The sequence below is a fragment of the Balaenoptera physalus genome (assembly GCF_965194825.1).
Source record: "Balaenoptera physalus genome assembly, chromosome: 6".
NCBI lineage: Eukaryota > Metazoa > Chordata > Mammalia > Artiodactyla > Balaenopteridae > Balaenoptera > Balaenoptera physalus.
The window spans coordinates 14810537-14832932 of NC_138885.1; the positions used below are offsets into that span (position 1 = coordinate 14810537).

The 22396-nt window shown below is 49.4% G+C and overlaps 1 protein-coding gene, 1 long non-coding RNA gene and 1 pseudogene across 4 annotated transcripts in view; 1 reads left to right on the forward strand and 2 right to left on the reverse strand.

Moving 5' to 3' along the window:
• The window catches only part of CCDC93 (CCC complex scaffolding subunit CCDC93), an 88991-nt gene extending 74496 nt beyond the window's left edge, over positions 1-14495 (forward strand). For both annotated transcript variants that reach the window (XM_082465835.1, XM_082465836.1), the window contains exons 21-24: positions 370-407; positions 1977-2061; positions 4804-4917; positions 9386-14495. In XM_082465835.1, the coding sequence (XP_082321961.1) occupies positions 370-407; positions 1977-2061; positions 4804-4917; positions 9386-9439 (291 nt within the window). In that variant the 3' untranslated portion in view covers positions 9440-14495. The remainder of the gene's footprint in view (positions 1-369; positions 408-1976; positions 2062-4803; positions 4918-9385) is intronic.
• Positions 14496-15590: 1095 nt separating this feature from the next.
• On the reverse strand, positions 15591-17069 carry LOC309662771. Its single transcript, XR_014264938.1, has 2 exons — positions 16126-17069; positions 15591-15810 (listed from the first exon to the last, which is right to left on the reverse strand). It is a non-coding gene; the product is annotated as an uncharacterized lncRNA (long non-coding RNA).
• Positions 17070-17179: 110 nt separating this feature from the next.
• Positions 17180-22396, reverse strand: part of LOC309662747 (5-hydroxytryptamine receptor 5B-like) — a 41327-nt pseudogene continuing 36110 nt past the window's right edge. Inside the window, exons 4-7 of the transcript XR_014268406.1 lie at positions 20869-21214; positions 18646-18772; positions 17402-17483; positions 17180-17305 (exon numbers count right to left, since the gene is read on the reverse strand). The product of XR_014268406.1 is annotated as a 5-hydroxytryptamine receptor 5B-like (transcript). The remainder of the gene's footprint in view (positions 17306-17401; positions 17484-18645; positions 18773-20868; positions 21215-22396) is intronic.

Genomic DNA, 22396 nt, shown 5'->3' on the forward strand with positions numbered 1-22396 from the left:
TTTTGTCACCCTCCGCGCCCACTGACCCTCTGCTAAGCTGATGGCCCTGAAAATAAAGGGCAGTGTTTGGTGAGATCGAAAGGGCTGTGGTGCAGCCCTAAGGGCCCTAGTGTTGGCTTAGGCTTCCCAGCTGGGATTTGGGTTCCATCATTCCTGTGGTCATGGCTGTGGGAAGCTAGATGCTCCGGGGAAACTCTGGAGGTGAGAACACGTTGCTCTTTTTTTTCATGTTACTTTCATCTGTGCGAACAAGGTGTGTTCATCTCAGAAGCAGCCTTCAGAGACACGTGACAAGCTTACAGTGGCTGGGGTTTAGCCCAGGCATCTTTCAGCCTTTGCTTGTTGTTTTTGTTCTTCTTTCCTCCCCAGATTAGCCTGCTGAACTCAGTTCATGAGAACTTCTCACAGTAAGTGCTCTCGGTCCTCCTCCCGTCAGTAGCTCGTGTGCCCTGCGCTTTTGTTGCCTCACCTCTGCCTGATCGAGCAAGGCTCAGTGCTCAGGGTGGGATTCTTACACTTTCACCCCTGCTGCTGCATGCGGATGTGCCTTGGTTTACGCAGAGCTTGAGTTCTTGCAAAAACTTAATGATACAGTGAATTTTAAAAACACCAAGGAGTAGCTTAGGGAAAAGGTGAACTTTCAAGTAATTTGACTATGCCCAACTACTGTGATTTCTTCATAGATTACTTTTGTCCTGCTAGGATTAGATTAATAACATTTGTTTTTGAGCACATAGAGATGCTTTAAAATTTAGATAACGAGGGAATTCCCTGGCGGTCCAGTGGTTAGGACTCTGTGCTTTCACTGCCGAGGGCCCAGCTTCAGTCCCTGGTCGGGGAACTAAGATCCCACAAGCCGCGTGGCGCAGCCAAAAAATAAAATAAGATAAAATAAAATTTAAATAATGAAATAATCTATATGATTTTTTAAAATACTTTTCAAATCTTGTGGTAGATTTTGTCTTTTAAGTCATGTGCATACTCTAAACTACTTTGTTCAGGTATAAATATGTTCTCCAAAAGTTGGATGGCAAGGCCCATCTGTACCCAAATCATACCAGCCCTCAAGCATGGCCATTGGCCTGCCCGCCATCCGGGCAGCCCCAGGCTGGCTCTCCGTCCATCAGGCTTCCTCTCCTTCCAGCACAGGTCTCTGCTGTCCCCTGGCAGGTGACCAGCAACTAACATCTTAATGGATAACAAGCTCTAGACTTTTAAGTTTCATTTCTAACTAAAAACAAACAAAAATCCTCACAGCCCCATTTAATATTCAGATTCAGTTAGTGACTTAACAACCTTGTGACATTTCTAAAAATGGTGCCTGCGTCTTTATCCCCTGATCACTGAGAGAAGCTGAGGTTTGAGTGTTTTTGTGGCGAATTCTGCTTTCTGTCAGCCTGTCCTTTGGAAGAATTCTCATTCTTGTATCCGTGTGCTCTGATCCTTCTGGTGTCATTTCCTCTGCAGAACTGGAGGTGAAGGGGCATGTTTTAGGACGTCACTTCTTTAGCTGCTATTCCTGGAAACAGGACCAGGTTTCCCAGCCTGGTTTTAAGAAAATCTCAGAAAATGTCTCTCAATCTTGAGCAGTGCCTCTAAATCTGCAGATTTTTAAAAACTAAGCGAAATTCATTTCTTAAGCAGAGCCTGCCATCATTCAAAATTAAAAAAAAAAAATTGTTAATTTTAGTCACGTTTTATTTTATTTAAGAAAATATGTATTAGTAAGAAAACTATAGGGAGAGTGGGAAAAGAAGATTACTATTCAGTTACAAGACCAGGCTAGTTTTCATGCTTTCCTCGGAGTTTAGAATCTTTGGCTGCCTGGAATCTCGGGGGCCCCACGGGTCCATCCTGCCTTGCAAATGCCTGCTTGCGTCTTGGGGCGTTATCTGGGTACAGGGCTGACTCCTCGGCGCCTCCTCTTTTCTGAGAGTCCTGTTTGCTGGTCATACCTCTGCTGGTCTTTCTTTCAGAGCCATGGCCTCCCCCGCTTCCCGGGACCAGTTTTTACGTCAGATGGAGCAGATCGTAGAAGGAATTAAGCAAAATCGAATGAAGGTCAGATGGTTTCCTTTCTGTAATGCAGCCAGGGTTTCACACTGGTGGTGGAGAAGACCCTGGGGAAAGCAGGCCTCTTCTGTTTGTCCTGGGAATGTGCTTTCAATTCTGAAGACATCTTCAGTGTCTCTGCAAGGGGTCCCACCAGGCCTCTGACCCTGCAGTGGGCAGGCCAGCTCCATGGGCTACCTGCACTGGTCGTTCACGGGCTGTTCTTAGCAACAGCTCTGTGGACTGAACACCTACCATGTGCCAAGCACTGTGCTAATCCTCCTAAAAGCCCCCTTAAGTGAGTGGGGTTCCCCCCATTGCACAGATGAGGAAACTGACTTTGACCAGCAGGCCTTCTCTCTTGCCCAGAATCACATCCTCACTGGCTCTTTGGTACCTGACATTCTACCATTAGGGATTCATTCCTTAGCATCTTAGGAGCATTTTAGTTTCCAGGAACCCCCTGTAAGAAGTGCAAGTAATTGCTGAACTCTGCTAAAGTGAGAGGATATTGAGTCTCAGAAGTCAGAAGAGAAAAGAGAGGAACTGAAGAGGGGTGTGGGTGCTCCAGAGATAGCTTTGCAGAGAACCATCCGGACGGGGCGCAGCGTGGGGACTTCCACGCTCTGTGGCTCTGCAGGGGCCACTCTGTCAGTAGGAAAGAAGACTTGCTGACGGTCTGGAAGCCGGACACGCAGCCGCAGCCTCCCACTACCATAGCCAGACAAATCCTTACTAGTGCTTCCAATGTCTCTTGCTTTTGGTCGTGTTTTTAAAACATATCACACACCTGGTCCTCGGGCACGGCAGTGAAACCTTCTGGGGACTTAGGGCATCTCCTCTCACAATCCTGGGGCAAAGTGGTCCAGTGAGGGCAACCAGAGTGTAAACACATGAAAGGAAGGATTGCCTGTAGGACCTGTCCTAAAAATGCACTCATTCAAGCTGCCTGGAATCCCATCTCACCAGAGATGAACTGCGGGCAAAAGCTCGCCATATCCCTTTCCCTGTAGCAAAATATTCATCTTGCTATTAAGGACATCAATAAAATCATGTCAAAAGAGCAAAAAAAAACAAGAAAAAAGAAAAAAATGTGTCACTGGTGACAAGACTATTCAACATCAAAAATGAGGGCAAAGTTGAGGCAGCACCTGTCCCCGTGCGTGGACCCTTACCCAGGGCGGACAGGCTCTCTTGCAAGAGGGAGTGGAGTCCCTTCTTGATGATCTGGGGTGAGAGGGAAGTGGGGGCAGAGAGCCTGGCCAACCGCAGGCCTGTAACCACCCAGCCTCAGTGCGGGGACCTTTCCAGCCGCCATGCTTGTCCTCAGAGAGATGCTCTTGTTCATAGTAAAGAACAACTGGAAGTTACTGGGGTTTTTCCCCTTTGGCTTCCCCTTTGTTTACTCTCTGATGCATTCCTGGGGAAAGAAATGGGCCCGACCCCTTCCTTCTCTCCATCCTCCCCCAGGCTTCATGGCGAAGGCACCTCAGTGCTGGCCAGCGAAGGAGGCAGCCCGTGCCCGTGCCCCCACGAGGTGGCCGGGCACCAGAAGGATGGTCGGGTCCCGGGGCAGGGAGGGCTCTCTCCTCTCGGGTCTGTGCTGCTGGTGCCTGACAGCAGCACCTGGCCTGTAGCAGGCACCCAAGGACTGCCTGTTTTAAGTGAATTCATTCTGTTGACTCCAAAAGCAGTTCTCAACGAGGGTTCCAGGTAGGGTCTGAATATTGACTGTCACTCGAATGGAGTAAGTCTGCTCTGCAGAACAGTGCTCATTTGGATGGATGTCTTTTGTTGTGTTTATTTACAAGAAACAAAATCATAGCCCTCCGTATCTGGGTGTCATGATGGGTCCTGCTCAGATCGAGGTGGCTGGGGGGTGTGTGTACCCCAGAGCTCAGGTTTCCCCGGAACTGTCAGGTGCAGGGTGTACACGGAACAGACGAGCAGTGAGTGCGAGTAACAGACTAGGTGTCCGTGGAAGAGTTGCTGAATAAAGAGGGAACTGCCTGCCTGTTTCTTGTGAAATTGTTTACATTCACACACACAAAGACTCATTACAGTAAGTCCCCTACAAACGAACTCCGTTCCGAGAGCACGTTCGTAAGTCCAATTTGTTCTTAAGTCCAACAAAGTTGGCCTAGGTACCCAGCTAACACAATCAGTTATACAGTACTGTACTGTAATAGGTTATAATACTTTTCACACAAAAAATACATAAAAACAAACACAAAAAAATAAAGAAAACATTTTTAATCTTACAGTACAGTACCTTGAAAAGTACAGCACAGTACCAGCTACATCACCGCTGCTTTTACGCTTGCTTCCGGACATCATGGACTTGAAATAAAGATACTGTACTCTATCCAGTACTGTACAGTAAAGTACACAAAAGCACAACCACTTGTAGAGGATGCACACACATGACAGCGTACGCCAGACACGTGAACTAACTTACGTGATTGGACGCGCAAATGCACGTTCTCATCTTTGAAAGTTCACAACTTGAAGGTTCGTATATAGGGGACTTACTGTAAATGAAACAGTAAATGCCCAGTGAGAGGAGAATTGCTGAAAAATTATAGAGTCTCTGTGCAATATTATGCAAATAAATAAACCAACCTCAAAAATGATGCATAGAAGGAAACTACTGGAAGGAAATTCATGAAAGTGTTAGTAATAGTTGGACGTTGCCAGCCGCCCTTGGTCAGAACATGCCTTTCATCACCGTTTCCCAAACTGTTTCAACAGATGGAGAAGAAGAAGCAAGAGAACAAAATGAGAAGAGACCAGTTGAACGACCAGTACTTGGAACTGTTAGAAAAACAGAGGCTGTACTTTAAGACTGTGAAAGAGTTCAAGGAGGTAAGAGGAGGGCTGGGCTGGCATGTAAGGCTGGGCGAGATTTGTGTTCACCCCCAGATGAGCCGTTGCAAACCAGAGCATTGCTTTGTTTTTCCACTGGTCTGAAATGGGAGATAGCAAGTTGGCAGTGGATGTGACAGTAAAGCGTGCATCACGATTGCATCGTTCTGTGGCCCATCTTGAGGCTCTAACTGAACATTCTAAGAAACGTCACTTCAATTTCCTAACACTCGGTAACCACATTAAACTCACAAGTAAAATGGCATCATCAGCCCACCTGGAAACAGTGTTTGCTATGGGTTCAGGTCTAGCATTTTTCCTCTTCCCAGTCTTAGACTGGGGAGGGACCTTGAGAAGCCACATGGGAGGAGAGTGAATTTGAGTGCGGCAGGCTTGCGTTCAGATCCTGCCACTCGCCGGCTGTGCAGGTGGGGAGGGACCTCATCCCTGTTGGGTCAGATGAGAGAGGAGAGCATCTAGTCTGTGTCTGGCACCTGTCACACCCACACGTAGATGAATTTTGTTTGCCCCTGTCTTTTCTCCCTGCATTTGAGCAGGATTATTCTCCATCATTCCAGAAGGAAACGTGCCCTTTTCTTAAGAAAATTTCCAGAAAGGAGACTTCATTCTGTTGCTTGCCAAGATCTGTCTCATCAGCTTTATTTTCAGGAATTTTTCCCCCTTTCTAATGTAAATGCATGTGGTTTTAGTGAATTTAGAGATTGCTGAAAATACAGGGGGCGGCTAAAGATAGTTGTATCCTGGGGTGTGGTCAGTGGAATAAAAAATACAATCTTTCCATACCAGTAATTTGGTCCTTACCTGTTTTAAGGCTCTTCCCTCTCCCTTCCTTGTCTTTTTCTTCTCTACTTCTTCCCTCTTTTGTAACTTGACTTTTGAGAACCACAACCGTAGGCATTTCAGATTCTCTCGTCCTTGTCAACAAATGTTCTTCCAGCTCCTGCCACGGCCCTGGGATAGATACCTCAGGTCATAAAACAGACTGGGTCCCTGTGTCCGGGAGCTTGCACTGTGGTTGGGGAGACAGAGAGCAAGCTAGGAAGCAGACCCTCATAAACAAGTAGTAACAAGTAAGAAGTACTTCCAGCCATTGCCTTGGCGGGGACTAATGTAGAGGGTGTGGTCAAGGAAGGCCTCTCTCCAACGAGAAGGACCTGGCCTTGGGCAGAGTGGCCAGGCGAGGTGCTCCGGGCCTGGGAGCCCCTGGGGCCGGCAGGAGTTGGAGCTGACAGGGAACAAACAGATAGGGACCCGCTGCTCCCCATCAGAGCTCGCTCTTCCCAAATAACGCGCAAAGAGAAGAGGCTCAGAGGAGAATTACATTTCACAGTGTTGCGTGAACACCAGCACTGCCCTTTGACAGCCGGAGCAGAAAGCAGATGAGTTGAGGAGGGTAAGTATAAGCTGTGAGAAGCAAAGCAAATGAAAGTGAAGCAGAAAAGCTCATGGTTGCGCTGCAGGCTCTCAGGCTGAAGGCTTGGGGTGATCTCTGAAGGAAAGGTTCCCTCAGACGTGTTAAGATTGAGGTTTCCACGTTCCCGCCTCCTCGGCACAGTTACTCTCAGTCAGAGACTGAGGGTGGGGCCCTCAGAGCCCGAGAAGACCCCAGACTGGACCTGGTGCTGGCCAAACAAGTTGGAAGAAAGGGGGTAGGGGGAATGTAATATGTTCCTCAGATAGCTAAGTGTATTTCACTTAAAGGACTCACCTTTTTAAAAAATTGCATGTCCCCTTGTTTTTTGATGTTAAAATTGCTCTCTCTTATAAAATGATAGTGACAGTATGCATTCCTTTTTTTTTTTTTTATCATTTTACTTGGCAAAAATTTAAAATTAACCACCACAGGTTAGCATTCCCAAATCTTAAATTTTTTTTCCAAGATCCTCTGAGGTAACTTGGGGCCATCACAGGTGTTGAGGTTTGCTTGCTACTCCCCAGTTTCCACCCCATTCCCCCAGGCAGAGGAATTCTGCTCTTTTACGTATTGCAGTGTCAGGTAAGATCTCATCTGTGGAAGGAACACAGTTCGAAAAGTCAGACTTTCATCCCAGGATGGACTCTCCTCCCGGAACCCTCTGCCCGCCTCCTTTATGTGCCTCTGCCCGACCTGCTTGGGCTTCTGCTCCCCAGTTCTGCATCCTCACTGCATCCTGGTCCCCAGCACCGTCCTGGGCAGTAATGGTTCTTCATGCAGAGCACGGTGTTAGCCAGAACATGGCCTTTGACCACCGCCGTCGTCCCTTTATGGTTCAGTTGACTCCACATTAACTGAGCCCCATGACGCCTGTGGGCTCTGTGCCGGCACTGGGTCATGGCCTCGTCCTGATCCAGCCTCCTCTGGGATCAAGGCCTTTTTGACTGGCAACATCGGGTTGTCTCTAAAATCCCATTGACTTGCTTGCTCTGGGAGGGTTTATTAATAACCAGTCTGCCAGGAAAAAACACATACTCTGGAATCACCTGAATCGCATTATTACACCAACTAATTGTGTTTCTCAAAGCACAGTCTGTCACAAGGTCACCAAACCAAGATTCAGATTCTAGCCTGGTTCTGACGAATGCCAGCCATACATTCTTATGATGCTGGCTCTGGGCACGTAATCTCCGGTGGGCGGAACTCAGGGTGTCCGGCACGTAGCGAGCCCCGTACCGTCTTCAGCAGGAAAGAAGCAGGAGGGAGGAGACATTTTCCCTTTTTTATAGAAAGAAATACCTAAAGGGCCCTTTCTGTATTTGCTTTGAACAGACAGACAGTATCATTTTGTAGTCCCAAAAGGCTCCGAGGAGATTCCATGAAATGTAATCAGTGCTCACGCTCCAGGTGACAGCCAAGGATGTCTTTACTGAGAACTTCAAGCATCATCTCAGTGTGGTGTGACGAGCAGAATCACCCCGGTGGTCTCTGCCACAGCAGTGTTTTGACGCTTACGAGTTGTTTGTTTTAGTTTTGGGGGGTTTTTTCTTTGCTCTGTTCAGAAGGTGAGGTGGGTAACAAAAGTTATTTATTCATTGTTTTATTGTTTTATTCTTTTATTATGGAAATTTTGAAAAACACACAGAAGTAGAGAAAGTGGTGTAACAGTATAATAGCATGACTCTGCCTGTCTTGGTCTGTCTTTCCCCCTCCCCCTGCCCCCCCCCTTTTTTTTGGCTGGAGGTTTTTCGCCCAAGCAAATCTCAGTAACTCATTTTAAATAAGAAAACTTTCTTCTCACCTTTTCTGACACAACAAATGTTACTTATCTTCACCTTCTTTTTCTTCCCATCCCCAGGAAAAATTAACTATCTACCCCTCCAAAAGCACGTGCTTAAAAAATGTCCGAGTATCTTGCTTCTGGCAGAACAATTCAGCTTCACCCCCGCCCAGCCCAGAGCCTCCCCAGGTCTGAGTGGAAGATACGCAGAAACCCCGGGTGAACCAGGGTCCTTGCAGCCAGAAAGACCAAAGGGCCTCCAGACAAGTGGGAGTGCCTGGCCGGGCCCAGGGAGATGGAAACATTGACTTTAGGGGTCTTGGATGCAGAGGGGCCAAGGGTGACAGAAAATTTTTCCTGCACACTAAGTGGATCTCCAGCCAAGCATGGCAACTGGAGGCCTAGCCACACTGCCGGGCCTGCACCCTCGGGCTCGACCCCTCCAGGCCCTTCCCCCTACCGCATTCACCTCTCACTCGGCTCCTTGTGACGTGGCCCGGGGAAGGGGTGGAGATGGTGTGCTAGCAGATGGAGGTACCCTGACCTGTCAAGGCCACCACGAACAAGGGGGAAGGAGGACACACAGTGATAAGCTTTGGAAGGAGGGGATACAAAACGATGCAGCGGTGGCCTTGCACCCTGGACGCCAGACTCCCCACGCGGGGGAGGGCCCCAGTGACCCCTCCGCACACACAGTGAGGGCTTTCCTTCAGCTCACTTTGAGGGGCAGGTGTCCCTTGACGCGTCTCTCTCCCTCTGTCTTCTGTGGGTTTCTCTCGTAAAGCCAAGGGTATTCTTAACCTTCACTCTTGCCGGGGTAGGAGCTTTTCTATGTGCTCTGCCTGCTGTGTGGACTGGGGCTGCCTCTTATAACTCCTTAGGCCGTGGTCTCCGAGGACTTTCCCCCTTCCTCGCTGGAGGGGTCCAAGATTGGCACATAGGTGTCTGCTTTCTGCTTCTGTCCCTTGGGATCTTAGAGGCGTCTTGAAGTCTTTTGGAACGACAGTGCCTAATCCTCTCCTATCCTCAGTCTGACAGGCCAGAAACCAGTCATCTTTGTAGCCGTTGGGGCCTTGAAGGTCAGCGTGTGGCCAGGAAGCTATGCCATGCTGGTGGCAGTGTGCAAGGAGGCCGCTCCATGGTCCGCAGGGCTCCCTGCGGGATGGGAAAGGATGGAGAGGCCATCTGAGCCTCACGCAGGTGCTGACGCGGCCCCCACCTCTCTGCTCTCTCTCTCTCTGCTTCCCCTCCAGGAGGGCCGCAAGAACGAGGTGCTGCTGTCCAAGGTGAAAGCCAAGGCCTCCTGAAAATTCCCAGACGGCATCGTACGTCACCGATGTCTTTTTCTAAATGCCGTGTATCTACTACAAGATGGTGAAATGGTTCTGAACGCTGCAGCAAAGAAGCAGGTGTGATGATCTCGACACCCTGGATATTTCCTTTCTCCTGTTTGCTTCCATTGTTGTCGATGGAATCAGATGGTGCACCCGTTGTGGCTCGGATAACGCCCATCCTCCGGTGAAGAAATGTGGGCAGTATTTGTTCTCTATGTCGATTCAGCTCTTATTTCTCCAGTGACATTGCACATATGAAGGTACCGTGTTTGTCTGGACTCTGAATAAAGTAATGTTAATTGAGAGCCGCTGAGACGGAGGCGCCGAGGGAGAGAGCAGGGAGGCGCAGACCCTGCTGCCAGGCTCCCGGCGAGTGGCCCCAGAGCTTGACCTCCGGGATTTTTTTTCCCTAATAAACAAGGCTTTTAGCTGAATGACCAGCCCAGGTGAGTGTTGCTCACCTGGGCCTTTCACTTGCCCGTGGTGCCTTTTGTTCCCGTCCCCTCGGGTGCCAGCCAGCAGGCTTGATGGTGTAGCAGCTAGAAAGAAAGCTCAGCACCTGCCCTGGCTTCACCCTCAGGCTCCGCTCAAGTCCCTCCCACCAGAAATCGAAAACAAGGGCCTCAGCTTGAGGGCACGTAGGTAAGAATGACCCCCTCACCTCGCCCTCTTCTCCTGGGAGTCCCAGCCTGCCTGTGGGTGGTCCTGTGCCCCCCTCGCGAAGAGCACATCACATGCCCTCCGCTCGCACAGGTCAGGGCTGGGCCCGGAGATGGGCTCTCCCACCGGGCACGGCCGTCCAGGCCAGCGTGTAAGTGGCGGAGGGACCAGCCGTGAGCAGGTGCCAGAGGGCGTCCCAGCAGGAAGAGCAGCGAGGTGGGTGGAGATCCAGAGGGCTTCATGGAGCCGGCTGGGGCTGGGCTGGATCTGAAGGGGGAACAGCAATGTAATAGCACAGATTGGTGGGAAGGCCACTTTGGATAACGTATGGCTGTGATTAAAACTGAAGAGGGTGTGGGGAGAGTGCAAGGCGTGCTTGTGGGGAGAGGCGTGAGCGGCCAGTCTCTGCAGGAGGCTTTAGAGACCAGTCTGGAAAGGTGGGCTGGGACCCGCCTTTGCAGGGCCTTGAAGGGAAGGTGGAGGGCTCAAGTTTCTCCTCCGGAAGGAGCAGTCCATCCAGACGGAACTCCTCCTGCCCCAGCCCTGGGGAATCTGGCAGCTTGGGGTCAGTGAACCCAGCACGAGGCTTGCACGTCATTCCACACGCGCCTTGCACACGTACCAGTCAGCAGGTTTGGGCCATAAAACATAAAAGCTGAAACATGCAAGTAGGGCGCTCAGCGCAGCCACGGGGACACCGCGCTCATTTTTAGTTCCCTGATGTGTGCGTTAAGCAGGGCTGATGCCTACAGACTTAAAGAGCCTCTTGCTGGATTAGCAGCCCTTGGCTTCTGTGTCCTGGCAGCGAGGCCCACCCCATGAGGAGGCTGCCCCCGGTGCCCAGTGATAAGGGCACTGCGCCTGGGCCGTGCGCTTCTCACGTGCCCTGAGCCCGGTCATTTGTGGGTTCTGAAAGGACTCGATGAAGTTGAAGCAAGTGACTGCCAAAGAGCAGGTGGTGCCCCGAGGGCAGGGGAAGGAGACGACAGTTTGACTGGAAACCCTTTCGGGTTCAGAGAAACATCTTGGCTATCTTGTTGAGAAGCTCATAGGCCCACTCCCTAACTAACAACTTTTGAGTAATTGGATTATTCGTGTATTATCCACAGGTGGTAGGGAGGAGGAACAGGTAATATCGGAGGTTGTGGCGGTCCTCCTTCTAGATGATCGGGGAAAGTAGGGCACGACTAATCCAAAGCAACCGATAATTCTTCTAAAAGTGCGGGCGTTTACTTTGGGCTGTTTCTAAACAGTTTCGTTTGGTTTGGTTTTGGTGTAGGGAGGTATCAGTAGATATCTTTTCCCATTTTTTAATCTACGAGGCCTAAGCCAGATAATAAATCAACTTCTGTTCCTTGAGCACATTTTGAATTAAACTACAGAAGCCCGTCTTGAGAATTCTGTTTGCCACAGATAAGCCACAGGGCGGACGGTGCCCTTGTGAGTAATGAGGACATAAAACGAGGACGTGCTTTACAGTTAGGCCTCAGAGGCTGAGGAGATGCCGCGAGGCCCTGATCATTTCAGAAGCCCTTCAGGGGGCCCTCCCAGGATTGTTCCTTCCGTGTGCCCACAGAGTATGGCTGGCCGTTCTGCTAAGCCCACAGGCTTTTCTGGAGCTAAAAAGTAAGTTACTTTTAGGAAACCTGTGCTTCGGGAGGAACAGGGATTCCCCGGGGAGCGGTCCGTTGTCCCTGCTCAGTCAGAGCAGTGAGCTTGCTGACGGCAGGTGCCCTGGGATTCTCGGGGAACCTCTGGGCTGGGGCTCCCCTCTCTCCCACTTGCACCTCAGGGAGTACACGGGGCTGCTTTGGTTTAAACGGAAATCAGAGCTGCTGTGAGCAGGACATGCCAGACGATCACGAGGCGTCTGGGGACGTATTTGTTGCTGTCCTTGGCCTGGGTTCCGGCTCCTGGCTCACTGGGCTCAGCTAATCACACCCGAGGGAGGCGCTGAGGTTACAAGCCAGGGGCCTGTCTCCCTTTTTAACAGGGAGGGCACAGCCCAAGCTCGTCAGGCCTGAGCTCTCTTAGAGTCTGCAGGGTATGGTTTTAATTGGGTTTGGGTTCATTGCCCATGTTCTGTGGAGAGCCGGGTCCTACCAGTGTCCACTGGGCCGGCAGCGGGGCCAGAAGACAGGAGGCCTTTCCCAGGCTGAAGATCCGCTCCCTGACGAACCCCGCAGCTACTGGGCCTCCTGAAACCAGGCGCAGGGGATGGGGAAGGCCTCAGGCTGTCAGGCTGACAGCCCCGATCACGTCTGTAGTGACCAGAGCAGCCCTGCCCGAGGGCACTTTGGCCCGTCAGCTGTGGCCTGCAAACCTGTGCCACCCTGATCTCCGTCACCTCAGCACGGCCTTGTGTCGCCCTCTCTGCAGGTGACGGGTGACCATTGTGAGAGGGGAGTGGATCTTTTAGCAGCACGTGCTGCCAGTTACTAGGCGGAGCCTGAGCTGCAGTTAGTGGGCGGTCCCCAACCTTTTCGGCACCAGGGCCCGGTTTCGTGGAAGACAGTTTTTCCACAGAAGGGGGCGGGAGGATGGTTCAGGCTGTGATGCGAGCGATGGGGAGCTATGCAGAGCAGCAGAAGAAGCTTTGCCCGCCCGCCCGCCGCTCACCTCCTGTGTGCGGCCCTGTTCCTAACGGGCCCTGGACCACTACCGCCCTGGGAGTCGGGGATCCCTGGCTTAGAACACACTCTGAGGAAGGAGGTACTTTATGAGTCGCACATGGCCAGCGTTGGCCTCAAGGAAAGCACGACTTGCTGCAGAGCCGATGGTGAAGAGCCCCCGTAGGGTGAGGGCCCACTGTCTGTCCGGGTGGCTGGGCACTGGCCGGGAGGGGGGCCCGTGTGATGCGTCTTCAGAGTCCCCAGGCCCTCTCTTGGTCCTTTTCCGCCAGCCCACAGCATTCCCTCTCACAGCACATGGTGATAGGCTGAAAATGCTACTAAAAAATAATGTTATGGTCTCCGCTGTTCTCACAATAAATGTGTAAAAACATTAGGGGAGATTTAGTGGCTGGTCGGCAGCCTCTTTGGCAGCGTGGGGACCACGACGGGTTCTCCGCGTCAGCCTTACGTCAGTTCCTCAAAAGTGCCAGGCTCACACCTGCTTTGCCTCTGCCTGGACTGCCCTCCCTCCCAGATCGTGGGCAAGGGCCTTGACAGACCCCCCGCTGCTCACACAGACCCCTCAGTGTCAGCCTGCAGCCCTGACCACACACTGCCCTCTCCCCTGTGCTGTCTTGATGGCACACGTCACTGTTGGACTCTTATGTAGTCTTTTGCGACGTGTGTTGCCTGCCCTCCCCTCTGGTGTGTAAGAGCAGCAAATGCAGGCACTTTGCCTGTATTGTTCCCCGCGGTCTCCTCGGCATCTGGCTAGAGTGGATGATGAGGAAATTCTGGCTGGATAAAACAGCTTCTCCACATTGCAGCTATGCATCCCTGTATTAGCAAAGTTTAGATTGAACCTTTCATCTATTTTATGCTTAGCTTGAGAACAAGGAGGCAATTTTATTCCGCAGCTTTAGAGGATCCCAGAGTCTTTGTTACACTCTAACCTTGATAGTTGGGATGAGAAAGGTGTCAGAGGTTTCAGGCCTTTCAAAGGAATTATGTTTTACAGAGGTATCTTCTCCCCATGTAGATGGGGGGAAGGGGGAAGAAAGGAAGCACATTACTGTCAGTGATCGGGTCATGAGTATGTTTTGGCTCAAAGTAAGCCATGCATAAAGGTAACTTGTCTGGTTGAAATGACTGAGCCACATGAAACCAAGAAGTGGGAAGCAGCCCCGGGATACAGCATTCTGGATACAGAAGTATGAGCAGTACATCCCCTTGGAGGGTAGTCAGACAATTCCTGTCAAAAGTGCAAATGCACAAATCTTTCGGGCCAGCCATGCTACTTGTAAGGATTTTTCCTATATACAAGGATTTTCATTGCAGCATTATTTGTAATAGTAAAAAGTTGGAAACTACCACCAACGTAGGGCAATGGTTAAATAAATTGTGGCAAATCCATACAATGGAATATTAAGCCACTCTGTATGTACTGCCATGGAATGATCGCTAAGATGCATGGTTAAGTGGGGAAAAAGAGGCTGTTGGCTTAGTAGTGTTTGTTTCTAAAAAAAAAAAAAGAAAAAAATGGAAGGGGGTGGAGAAAATGCCTGTGGTTGTCCCTGTCCGTACATGTGTGTGTGCAGATAGAGCGCCTCTGATGGGATCCACGGGAACCTGACAGCCTCGCGTGCCTCTGGGAAGAGGGCTGGGGGGGACTTTTCACTCTGTACCGTTTGTACCTTTTGCATTTTGTACCATGTACATGTATTATCTATTCAAAAAATAAAGTTTTTAAATTTTAACTTTGTTTACTATCCTAAACAATAGAAACAGGACATCAGATTCTTGTTCAGTACATCTGCTTTCTTTAGGAATTGAAAGTCCTTGAGCCCGAAGTAGTTAATCTCCTTGTCTTGGGTCTTGGGGGAAATAGAGAAGCGAAGCGGGCGCCCTCCTCTTCCGGAGGAACAGCTCCGGGGAGACGAAGCAGTGAGTGGCTCTGCTCTGATTACATGAGTGGGTTTGGGTGGCAGTGAGCGGGACGCGGTCGGGGGGACGGTGAAGTGGCTGCATCCCGGGAACAGACCAGGGCTGCTGTACGGTTGCCTCCGTCTCGTGAGGATCACAGCACAACCCGTGTTCCTCTGGCTTTCGGGCTTTAAAAGATGGAGGTGGGACCTCTGAGTCATGGCCCGGGGAGTTGCGCCTGCCCTCTGTGGAAACCTGATGTGGGTGGTCCCTCTCCTGGCCAGCGGAACCAATTTTGTCCAGCTCTGGGCGGCAGTGTGTCCAGCCCCAGGAGAGGAAGCGTGACGGCTGTCCTAAAACAGTCATGAGAATTCTATTTCTGTTTGCCAAGAATTGGTCTACAGACGTGCACATAATTGGGTGTCTAGCCCAGTTACGGCCAATACGGAGGAGGAGACCTCCTTCCTGCTGATCAGCACGAGATGCAGAGAAGCGCTTCTGTTCCGCAGGTGGCTGGGGAAGAGCAGGGCGCTGGAGCAGCCTTCGCCATTTCCAGACCGTCGGAAAGGACAGCGGCACCCTGAGTGAAAGGCTGGAAAGAGCCTGGCTCCCTGAAGGCACGACGAGCTTCCGAACCAACGTGGGGACCGCTTGCCTCCTTATTTCTTATTCCATGAGAAAAAATAAATCCCTGTTCACTCATTCATTCAACCAACAAATATTTGAGCTTCTGCTCGGGGTCAGGCCCTGGGAATAGACCCAAGCAGGCAAAGGAACCTGTTTTCCTAGAGGTACACTCCTGAGGGGAAAGTGTACAAACAGGTAACACGTACGTTATCGCATTTTGCTTCAGTGTGCTGACTAAGCAAACCAGCAAAGTGTCTGGTTTGGTGGTGATGGCTGCAATTTTATAATGTGTAGGCAGGGGATACTACTTTGCATTCTTTACTGAAAACTACCTCAGTTTATATTCTGGAAGTTTTACCAGACAGCCAGATAATTTGCTGCCTATCATAGATGCCACATTTTATCTGTCTGATCAGTGATTCTCGGCGTTCAGAGCCTCCTGGTTTCATCCAAGCTTGCAGTAGACAAGTAGATGCTCATGGGAGCATCCTGCTTTACAGAGTATCTCCTGTGCCTAATTGCCTTTCTTTTTTTTTTATTATTTATTAATTAATTAATTTATTTTTGGCTGTGTTGGGTCTTCGTTTCTGTGCAAGGGCTTTCTCCAGTTGCGGCGAGCGGGGCCACTCTTCATCGCGGTGCGCGGGCCTCTCACTATCGCGGCCTCTCTTGTTGCTGAGCACAGGCTCCAGATGCGCAGGCTCAGTAGTTGTGGCTCATGGGCCTAGTTGCTCCGTGGCATGTGAGATCTTCCCAGACCAGGGCTCGAACCCGTGTCCCCTGCATTGACAGGCAGATTCTCAACCACTGCGCCACCAGGGAAGCCCCCCTAATTGCCTTTCTTTCACTTTTTAGTTACCCTGATTTTCTTTCGATTCTATAAACTGCAGACTGTTTTACATGCTTTCATTTGATTACACGCCAGGTACTGGTTTCATGGTTTAAAAGCTATGGGTACTGTCTCTTTGCACAATTTTAATATTGCTCTTTCTTAAAGATAATATTTAGGTGTTGTCAGATTAATTCCAGTAAGAGAGAAAATACGTTGTGCATTTTTCTAGATTTGTGTGCTTTTCTGTTTTAGTGGTTTGAATCACTAGTGGTTTTATTACGAAAATCCTATTTAGAAAAAAAAAAAAGACTGTTCTTTAATTGTCGGCCCCTTCTTTAGGATATCTGCGTTCTTAGCATTAAATAAATATTAATAAACAAAACCTCACTACTAGTGAGGGGATGAATCACATAGATAGATACCGTGTGAAGAGAATTCCAGGCAGAGGGGGTAGCAAGTGTCAAGGTGTAGGTAGAAGCAGGCCCAGCAGGTGAGTCCGAGGAGCAGGAAGGGGTCCTGCGTGGGAAACCACTGGAGGGTTTTGAGAAGATTTCAGGAGAGACCCCTCTGGCAGCTGTGCTGACTACGGACTGCAGGGGGCGCCAAGGACAGAAGTGGGGAGTCTGGCTAAGCGGTGACTGATAATCCAGCGGAAACATGCCTGGAAGGGGTTTTATGAGACAGTGCTTACCCTTTCCACACTACACTCTGCTGTTTTTCCTGTCCTACGTAACTTTTGGAAAATGCTAAGCATTGAATTATTGGATTGCGTTCTTCACTCCCCAGAGCGGACACGTTTGTCATGGCACCCCGGCAGATGGAATGTGCTTCCCCACCCTTGACTTTGGGCTCGGTCTGGTCTATGGGTTATTAGCAGCCTTGATAGGAGCAAAGGTTTGAGAATGTGCTGTGTGCCGGGCTTGTCCCCTTGCACATCTCTCTGGAAAAGAACTTACCCTGCTGGCCCGAGAAGGTTCAGAGATACATGGAGACCAACCCGCAGCTTGAAGCTGAGCCCAGAAGAGCCCAGCCTGGATCAGTGAAATCCCAGCAACTCAGAGACACCTTAGCAGGGAGTGAAGGCTTGTCGCTCTGCGCCACCCAGATTCTGTAGTGATTGTGTACAGACACTGAGAACACAGCTGTCTGAGATGATCACCAATTGATTTCGTGACAAGTTGTGACCTGGAGTTTAAAAGACACTTCTCTGTATCATCCAGCTTTAGTGTGGAGGGAGAAGGTCAGGGGCCAGAAGAGAGGGCTTCCGGGGGTGGTACCCACATGTGGAAGAGATGCTCACAAAGGACAGCAGTCGTGAGCAGAATCCAGATTGCCTTCAGACACGCCTGAAGAAACATGGAGGCTGCGATAAAGGGGAGAAAAGGAGCATACTTTATGCGGGACTAAATTTACAAAATGAAACTATGGGGTTAGCCACACCCACCCTACAGGCCTGGAACTTTATGGAATTGGATTTGGACATGAAGACCCTTCAGTGATAACTTAATCAGCAAATAAATTCTGGCAAGGAAGAGATTAATTCCTCTTACAGCCTCCCAACCCTGTCTCCCTCATGTCCTACAGGCAGAGAGATTTGATGCAGAACAGAGACATTAGGCTTAAGGGAGTTCCTGCAATGTTTATTGTAAATCCATTAGTTTGTCTATAGATTTCTACTTCTGATACTCTGTATTGAAAGGAATTACAAGTACATCCTTACGTAAAGTTAATCATCAACTGCTCTGTCTCAGAAACTGAGCATTTTGTAATTATAGTGAGTAGTCAGGGAAGGCCTCACTAACTGAAGAAAAAGTTCAACTCTGAAAGGTCCAACAGAAATTGCCATCAAGTTGGCCGGCCAGCAACTCCCTTTCAAGAAGAACTCAACATAAATGATTCCTGCTACCTGGGATGCTTCCATAATGATCCTGCATTAAGTCAAAGCCCAGGCCAGATGAACACAGTGATAAAGCATCCTATCCAATAGTGAGAGTAAACCAAAAACTTGCATTCCCCTCCCCACCCCCCAGCCATTCCTAGACTCTTCCTCTAAGGCTCCTGCCTGAAATCCAACCAGAACGATGCAAGTGGGGCCACTACACCAGGTGTGGATTCCGTGCTGCGGAATGCAAGCCAACATTGAAACATGGAGTCCAGTCAGATCTCTGTTGTGTCCCCTTCACTTTCCCATGTTTGGATTCAGGCAGACTTGAGTCCAGGTACTGTTCTACCATGTGCTGTGTGACCACAGGCAAGCTTCTCACCCTCTTGGAACATGATTTAATGAGGACAGTACCTACCTTGTAGGATAGACGTAGGATTAAACGAGTATTTGTATATGAAACCTAGTATAGCAGCTACACGGGGTGGGTGCTCAATAAAGAGTACTGTTAAATGTATTCCTGGTTGTGTGTTTTATGAGGGGAGGGACGGGGAGAAGACCATTAACACCACCTAGCGTCTTTCAACCAAGAGGGGAAAATCCTCACTAGCCCCAAGCTTGAGCTATAGCCCTTAAAACCCACCGGTGACGATGTTTGAGGATGCCATTTGATCAGTAATGATGTGCCCACCTTTTCCACTGCATCCAGCTTGTCAGTCATCTCCCGGTCCTTTCTTCCCTGTCTCAGTTCACAGAGGATTTGAGGCAGCCTGTAGGAAATACACAGACTATGATGGTAAAGTACAAATAAGACATAAAACGCTAGAATAGGGAGACCCTAAATAAGAATTGGGATTATAGACTGGCTAGGAACATCAAACACAAGTAGGTTACCCCTTCCTACATAGATTCCAAAGTTAAGCCATAAATTTGGTTCTGCCTCCTGATCAGAATAAAAACAGAAAGATGGTCAATTAAAAGTTCCCATTATCATAAGAAAACATGCCTTCACAAAGAGTGTAATCAGATGACTTCAACTACAGCTTTATGTGAAAAGCACTGATAAGTTTCGTAAGCCTATTTCTTGAAGCACCTTCAGTGAAAGAGAAGAACATATTTCCAAACTACGACTCCAAGAAGGCTGTCCTAGGGGCCATGTCCCGTCCTCTAGCAGCAAAGGAATGGTTGGACCACGTACTCTTCCCAGACTCCCTGCAGAATCCCTCCTCTCAGCAGGGCTGAGCAAGTTTGGGACTTCAGGTGGCTTGAGGTTGTACAGGTCCTCAATAGCAAAGCACAGAAAGCTCAGGAAACAAAGGTTGTTTCTAACTCATTTGATGATAAAATCTGATCTGACCCAGTGTGAGGTTATTTTTAGTTCTTTTCTCGCAGTGTAAATATTCATGCATTTTACTGCAGAAGTACCCATGTGTTTGATTAGAGGCTGCTGGCCCAGAGGAGCTGGGGGTATTAATTAATCTATAGATTACACACCACATTGCATTTCTAAAACTTAAAAAAAGATTCTATCTGTCCCAAAGATTTTGGAAAAGGCCCAGTGGACCTATATTCTGATAAACTCCATAGTACAGATACTCTATAGTGTAAGTTGAAAGATGGTCTGCATACCTCAGACATCAAGTGAGCCAATGGTGGGGTGAACTGTTTCATGTAAATTAAAACACCTAATCAATAGGCAGCCAGCCACCTCCAAAATCAGGTAGACTCTGGCCAAGATGACTTAGTCCAGGCACCCCCCTCATCAAGGCCCTTGGATTCCTCCATACCTGGGCCACATTTAACATTTTCAGGAAGGCCAAGATTCACTGTGGCAGTTTTGATGGGGAGGGGTTGGTGGTGGTGTCTGTGTTTTAGTTTCACAGCAGACATTTTCCCCATCGCAGTGACGTACACGTGAGTGTATGTACATACGAACATGTATCCGTGTGTGTGACCAATCACGTGTGAATGATTCTGAACCCAGAAATGAATGCTTCAGAAGTACTTTATTACGTCTACAAGTCAGAATGGTGAAGTAATGGAAGCATTTCGCACAGCTGCTCTTCCTCGCACAGAAGCAGAGGAAAGGCCTCACCAGGGGTTCCCAGTGCTGGCTGTACAGTGGAATCACCCAGGGAGCTTTAAAAAGCACTACTGCCCGGATCGTACCCCCCAGAAATGCCAATTTAATTGCTCTAAAGAGCAGCCTAAGCATCCAGCAGTGCCTCTCACTGATTAAAAAAAAGATCATCTAGAGAACTTAATAAAATATAAATTACCAGACCTCTTCTTTGCAAGTCTGATTCAGTAGATATGGGTTGAACTGGACAATTTTTTTAGAAAACAAAAGTTCAGATGATCCTTGTCACCCAAATTGGGATACACTGCCTTGGAATTTGGGAAAGATAAGTTGAATTGGGTGGATAAGGGTGAGGGGAGGGCTGTTTCACAAAGAAGACAGGCTCCTGAGTGGGCCACCAAACAGGCCACTGGGGCCCTGTGCTGAGGAATATGCTAATTAGATAAAGGAAGGGCAAATCAGCTTTGACTCTTGTATGAATTCTAGCCAATTTGCAGTAACCGCCTGATGTGCTGTCTGAAGAGGATTCTGAGGCCAGGTTCCTCCTCAGTGGGGAGATGTGCCGAGATCAATTAGCAATGTCTGCCACATACACGGCAAGAGGACATAGCTGCACGCTTGCCAACCGTTTGCTGTTTTTCTGGAGAACCTTTGGCACTGCTGCTCCTATAGTCCAGGCCCAGGTGGTGTGGTTCCCAAACGTCACTAATACTTAGCTGTGGGGAAGGCTCCCACCCAGATCTCGGGTGAAGGGGAGAGATCCCAGTTCCCTCCCCACGACCCTACCTGCGTGTCTCTCCAAGCCCTGGGTTTATCTCTGCTTGGTGAGAAGTTTCCTGAAGGCATTGCTGTAGTTCTTGTTCAATGCCGTGTAAATCAGGGGGTTGAAGAAAGAGTTGGAGTAGCCAAGCCACAGGAATACGCTTTTCCAGATGGGGGGCAGGCTGCAGGCACAGAGGGGGCTGATGAGCTCCGTCAGGAAGAAGGGGCTGCAGCACAGCACGAACAGGCCGATGAGAACGCCCACCATCACGGCCGCCCGCTTCTCCTCATGCTTCCGCCACGAGGCTCTGTTCATCTGAAAGGCCACCCGCGTGAACACCATCTCAGCCTCGGGAGGGGCCTCCTTCACCTGGGAACAAAGGAAACGTGGAATTCAAAAATAAAACGTATCATCGGATGGTACAGCGACATGAGGCCACTCCAACCTTGGCCGACCCCTCCCCTCCTACCTCACTCAAGATGCATTGATCCCATACTCCATCAGTAAATATTAGGCGAAAAAGTCCTTGAAACCGTAGGTTAAAATAAATTCTGAAGGCTCTTCAGGGAGTGAGAGTAGTGGTCCCTACAATGTCAAATAATATGATCTAAAAAGCAGGGGACGGGGAGACGGTTAAGAGCTGGCGCCTTGGTGTCACACCCTGGCTTGAGCCCCCGCCCCGCCGGCCGAGGCATTCCCCGACCTGCGTAGCCGGGCGACCAAGTCCCCATGGTCGGGAACTGGGAACGTGTTGCGTGCACAGCACTCACCATTCAATACTGTGGAGGCGGGCGGGGCTGGGACTAGGGCCCCGGAGAGAGCAAACCCAGGCCTGCCCCTCACAAAGTTCCCGGGAGAGGCAGCCTGTAAACGTCAATACTGCAAGAAATTATACGCTCCTGTGCTAAGGGATTCATTTTAAATTGGGAGATAATTTTGTATTGCTTAGCTTAAAATAAACAAGCTGCGAATGCCTTTGTGGTGATAATTAGCTACCATTTAAGGAGCCTCAGGCACACTCTCTCCACCCTCTCACCCCCATTCTTTTTTTTTAACATCTTTATTGGAGTATAATTGCTTTACAATGGTGTGTCAGTTTCTGCTTCATAACAAAGTGAATCAGTCATACATATACATATGTCCCCATCCCCTCCGTCTTGCATCTCCCTCCCTCCCACCCTCCCTATCCCACCCCTCTAGGTGGTCACAAAGCACCGAGCTGATCTCCCTGTGCTATGCGGCTGCTTCCCACTAGCTATCTATTTTACATTTGGTAGTGTATATATGTCCATGCCACTCTCTCACTTCGTCCCAGCTTACACTTCCCCCTCCCCATATCCTCAAGTCCATTCTCTAGTAGGTCTGTGTCTTTATTCCCGTCTTGCCCCTAGGTTCTTCATGACCTTTTTTTTTTTCCCTTAGATTCCATATATATGTGTTAGCATACGGTATTTGTTTTTCTCTTTCTGACTTACTTCACTCTGTATGACAGACTCTAGGTCCATCCACCTCACTACAAATAACTCAATTTCGTTTCTTTTTATGGCTGAG